Source organism: Culex pipiens, chromosome 1, assembly GCF_016801865.2.
Source record: "Culex pipiens pallens isolate TS chromosome 1, TS_CPP_V2, whole genome shotgun sequence".
NCBI classification, from domain to species: Eukaryota; Metazoa; Arthropoda; class Insecta; order Diptera; family Culicidae; genus Culex; species Culex pipiens.
In genome coordinates, this window is record NC_068937.1 from 76,772,265 (window position 1) to 76,777,891 (window position 5,627).

Consider the following 5,627-nt stretch of genomic DNA (forward strand, 5'->3'; position numbering starts at 1 on the left):
GGTATTGCTGTTAGTTCTCCAGGTGAGGCACAGTATATGTCACGCCGAAGTAAGACTTTTTGGTAATACATCTGCCCTCTCACTCTCCTCGGTTTGGAACGATTCGATTTGGCTGCTCTGAGACTCCGCTTTGCTGCTCGTTTTCTGGTTGTTGGACGGTTTCCTTCGGTATCCTGCCAGGCTGTTGTTTGCACAGGTAAAGCCAACAGTATATGTCGGCCGAAGTGAAAACGTTGGATACTACATGCACTCTTCTCCTCGTCGATTTCCCGTTGAACTATTTCGAGCATTACTGACAACTGGCATTCATTGACGACCTGTGTGGACCGTTTACGGACTGTGGATCTGCGACGTTTCATTCAAATTTACCCAGCGCAGTAAACTGTTGGGCAGGTAAGCTGCCACAGCCACAGTATATGTCTTGTCGTTGCTGGACAGACGTACGGTCACTACAACTGTATCTCATTTTCCCGGTCAACCACGCTCAACGTCATGCCGCGACTTCCGAAACCAACGCCGATTACTCTCCAAAAGTTCGATGGAAACATCGACGAATGGTTGAGTTTTAGGGATCTTTACACCTCACTAATCCATTGGAAGACCGATTTGCCGGATGTCGAGAAATTTCATTATTTGCGCAGTAGTGTGATAGGCGAGGCTTTGTCTCACATCGCGAACATAAGGATCTCTAATGCTTGGGAAACCCTGACTAAAGAGTACAACAACCACAAACTGCTGAAGAAGAGGCAAGCGCAGTCCTCCTTCGAGCTTCCTATTCTGGTGAAGGAGTCCGCAAAGGATCTGCACAAGCTGGTGGAATCGTTCAATATGATCGTTCAGTCCCTGGACCAGGTGGTTCAGCCCAACGATTACAAGGATCTACTTTTGGTGGAACTTCTGAGCTCAAGGTTGGACCCTGCCACGCGGCGTGGATGGGAGGAGTTTACATCTACGAAGGAAACGGATTCTTTGAAAAATCTGACGGATTTTCTCATGCGTCGAGTACGGATTCTCGAAGCGTTACCTGTGAAGACGTCGGAGTACAAACAGGACTCTAACGCTGCCGCGAAGAAGAAACCGTTTCAGGTTCGGGTGAGCCACAACGCTGTCCAGAAGCCGATCTCAAAATGCCCAGCGTGTCCCGAATCGCACGGACTCTACATCTGTCCGACTTTCCAAAAAATGTCGGTCGCGAGTAGGGAATCTTTCATCCGTAACAACAACCTCTGTCGCAACTGTCTGAGGTCAGGTCATCAAGCCAAGAAGTGCACATCTCGCTTCTCGTGCAGGAACTGCAAGGCCAGACATCATACGATGGTATGTTTCCAACCGGAAGGAGGAGGAAATGCGCGTAGTAACCCGACCGAGATGGTGCCGACTACGAGCAACAACAATCAACGCCAATCTACGCCAGGTGAAACCGCAAGCACAGCCGCTGGTGAGCAGGTGTCCTCCCACGTGGCTAATCGTCGAACGTCGAAAATACTATTGGCAACCGCTGTAGTACTGATCGAGAACGAGCATGGTCTTCGCGTACCGGCACGTGCGCTGCTCGACTCCGGATCTGAATGCAACTTCATATCGGAGAAACTTTGTCAACAACTGAGGATACAACGGGAAAAGGTCGACGTTTCGATCACTGGCATCGGAAATGCCACCACCAAGGCTAAACACAGGGTTCAAGCCACCATCAAGTCACGGTTTTCGATCTTCTCAAGGGACCTTCACTTTATCGTGCTTCCAAAGGTCACAGTTGATCTCCCAATGACTCAAGTGGACATCACGGAATGGGAAATTCCAGACGGCATCGATCTGGCCGATCCGTCATTCTTCAAACCAGGGAGTGTCGATCTGGTGATTGGCATTCAGGCATTCTTCAGCTTCTTCAAGACTGGGAAAGAGCTGTCGCTCGGCAACGGATTGCCAACTCAAACTGAATCGGTTTTCGGTTGGATCATTTCCGGCGAGGTGGTAGAGACTTCACAACCAACTACGATCACCTGCAACATGGCGCTCACTGATCGGTTGGACGAGTTGCTGGAGAGGTTTTGGGCCTGCGAGGAAGTAGGTGACTCCAACAACTACTCGGTGGATGAAACTCGCTGCGAGGAGCAGTATCAGCGCACGGTGAAACGGGCACCGGATGGGCGCTACACGGTCACTCTACCAAAACACGAAGGAGGTTTGGAACAGCTAGGCGACTCGGAGGAGATCGCAACCAAACGGCTGTACGGATTGGAAAGGAGACTGGAAAGGGACCTGGAATTGCGTAAACAGTACAACGACTTCATGACGGAGTACATAAGTCTAGGGCACATGGAGAAGGTGGATGACGATTCACGGGCGAACGTCAAGCGGTGCTTCCTTCCGCACCATCCTGTTCTACGCGAGTCAAGCACTACAACAAAGTGTAGGGTGGTGTTTGATGCATCATGCAAAACTTCCACGGGCGTCTCCTTAAACGACACACTGTTGGTAGGGCCAATAGTGCAACAAGACCTGCGTACGATCATGCTACGAGCTCGCGTTCGCCAGGTGATGCTGGTCGCCGATGTCGAGAAAATGTTTCGACAGATCGACATGGACCCTGAGGACCGACCACTTCAAAGCATCAAATGGAGGTTTGGACCGGACGAGGAGGTGGCCTCGTACGAGCTATCCACGGTGACCTACGGCACCAAGCCTGCACCGTTCTTAGCAACACGCACACTCAAGCAGCTCGCGACTGACGAACGGGAACGGTTCCCGTTGGCGGCGGAATCTGTCGACGATGACATTTACATGGATGATGTTATTTGTGGAGCTGCTGATCTGGACACCGCAATCAACCTGCGCAAACAGTACGATGGAATGATGGCCAGCGGTGGGTTGAGATTGCGGAAATGGGCGTCGAACTGGGAAGACGCACTCAAGGGAGTTCCGAACGAGAATTTGGCTTTCGCTGACGAGGTCAGCTGGGATCAGGACGCTAGCGTTAAGACACTGGGTCTGACGTGGCTACCGAGAACTGATCAATTCAGGTTCAACTTTCAAATTCCTGAACTCAAATCCAATCAACCTTTGACGAAACGGATCGTCACGTCAATTGTCGCACGACTTTTCGACCCACTCGGCTTGATAGGAGCTTGCGTCGTTGGGGCGAAAATCTATCTCCAGGAGTTGTGGGATCTGATCGATAAGGAAACTGGGAAACCGATCGACTGGGACACGGAGTTGCCAGCGACGGTGGGTGAGAAAATTCGACGTTTTTTGCTAAAAATTCCACACTTAAACGAGCTTCGAATTCCGCGCTGTGTGCTGGCACGAGGAGCCACAAAGTTCGAGCTGCACTGCTTCACGGACGCGTCTGAAAAGGCGTACGGAGCGTGCGTTTACCTTCGCAGCATGGACGCTGAAGGCAACATTTCGGTTCACCTGTTGACGTCGAAATCGAAGGTCGCACCCCGCAAACTCCAAACTCTGCCCCGCCTTGAGCTCTGTGGTGCGCATCTGGGAGCACTACTTGTGGAAAAGGTTCTGCAAGCTCTGAAGGTCTCGGTGAACGTGTACTACTGGACGGATTCAACCTGCGTTTTGATGTGGCTAAGGGCTGTACCAAGCACCTGGGTCACGTACGTGGCCAATCGCGTCGCCAAGATTCAGGCTTTGACGGCAGGTCACACTTGGCACCACGTACCAGGAACGATCAACCCAGCTGATCTGATATCACGTGGAATACCGCCTGACATGATCGGAAGCAACGTCATCTGGTGGGAGGGACCGATTTTCTTGAAATTGGAGAAGGATCAATGGCCATCGCAACCAACCGTGTCCCCGGATGAGGCACCGGAGAGGAGGAAGACGGCCTGCACAGCAACTCAAGAACAAACACCGTTCAGCGTTGACTTCGTTTCAAGGTATTCGTCGTACATGAAGCTCGTCAGGTCAACGGCGTACTGGTTACGGTTGAAAGCTATGCTGCATCACCAAACATCACCTAAGCAACATAAATTCCTCTCTGCGACGGAGTTCAAGCGTGCTGAACTGGCCATCGTCGGAATGGTCCAACGGGAGGTGTTCGCGGACGAACTGAAGGCTTTGTCGGAAGGGAAGTCGGTTGCACGAAGCTCTCCACTGCGCTGGTTCACCCCTGCTGTTGACGAAAACGGTATTCTACGCGTGGGTGGAAGGTTATCGCACTCGCAGGAGACACACGACACCAAGCATCCCATGGTTTTGCCAGCTAAGCATCCGCTGACTCAGCTGATCTTCGAGGACTACCACGAACAACTGCTGCATGCTGGACCACAACAACTTCTCGCAGCAGTTCGGCAGCGTTTCTGGCCGCTAGGAGGTCGGAATACAGCCAGATCTGTTTATCACCGTTGTCAGCGTTGTTTTCGAGCTAAGCCTATTGTTCTCCAACAACAAATGGGACAATTACCATCAGCTTGTGTTACTGCATATAAACCGTTTCTCAAAGTAGGCCTTGATTTCTTTGGACCTGTGTTTACGAAGGCTGGAAGAGGCAGAACTGCGATTAAATCGTACGTTGCGGTCTTCGTTTGTATGTGTACAAAGGCCGTACACATGGAGCACGTCTCTGATCTCTCCACCGAGAGATTCCTCCAAGCGTTACGCAGATTCATCGCACGGCGAGGTAGGCCAAGCGATATCTACTCTGATAACGGCACGAATTTTGTAGGGGCAAGGAACCAATTGTTGGAATTGTTCAACATGTTGGAATCTGATCGAGAGGTCATTTGTCGGGAAGCCACCAAGGAAGGCATTAATTGGCATTTCAACCCACCCAGCGCCCCACACTTCGGTGGATTGTGGGAGGCTGCTGTCCGCTCGGCGAAGTACCATCTTCTACGAGTCTTGGGGAACAGCACGGTATCCGCGGAGGACTTCAACACACTCTTGGTTCAAGTTGAAGGCGTCTTGAACTCCCGACCCTTGACACCTCTCTCAGATGACCCTACAGACCTAGAACCCCTGACTCCTGCCCATTTCTTGACTGGAGGACCAATCCATGCGCTACCGGAACCGGACTACAGCAACGAGAAGCTGAACCGCTTGAGTCGTTGGCAGCTGGTACAACGACAGCTTCAGGACTTCTGGACACGCTGGAGGAAGGAGTACCTGACTCAGCTGCAAGCCAAGCCAAAGAATTGGAAATCGCCGGTCAAGGTGGACGTCGGCATGCTGGTAATCATCGTGGACGAGAATCAACCTCCGATGCGTTGGAAACTCGGACGGATCGAAGAACTGCACCCTGGAGACGACGGAGTTGTTCGAGTGGTGACCGTTAGGACAGCTACTCGGAGCTACAAGCGGCCAGTCGTCAAGCTTTGCATACTCCCAACACCTGATTCTTCAACCGAGTCTTCATGAGCAGTCCAGTCGTTCTTTGGTTCCGTGTGCATCGAAGGGGAGTTTCTTTTTTCTTTTCAGAATCACCAGCTGCTTCAGGGTGGGTGAGAATGTTGGAGTACGAGGGTCCGGACTATCGGAGGGATCGCTGTCGATGGGTTCCAGACCTGTCGACGGAGAACATCGCAGCGATCCCACCGTACTACTACGACCTCATCATGCGCGCGGGATCGTCGGGAGCAGCGAAGAGCGATCGGCAAGCCTCGCTCTAT

At 52.0% G+C, this 5,627-nt stretch overlaps 1 protein-coding gene across 1 annotated transcript; it reads left to right on the plus strand.

The window, feature by feature from the left end:
• Positions 1-492: 492 nt before the first annotated feature.
• Positions 493-5,376, plus strand: LOC120424822 (uncharacterized). The gene is made up of 2 exons (XM_039589041.1): positions 493-4,333; positions 4,955-5,376. Exons 1-2 carry the CDS (start codon positions 493-495, stop codon positions 5,374-5,376), a joined length of 4,263 nt encoding a protein of 1,420 aa, XP_039444975.1.
• Positions 5,377-5,627: the final 251 nt, after the last annotated feature.

Coding starts and splice junctions, on each gene's coding strand:
- LOC120424822 (XM_039589041.1), top strand. CDS start 493: ATGCCGCGACTTCCGAAACCAACGCCGATTACTCTCCAAAAGTTCGAT. Junction 4,334..4,954: donor GCGTTTCTGGCCGCTAGGAG/GTCGGAATACAG, acceptor CACCTCTCTCAG/ATGACCCTACAGACCTAGAA.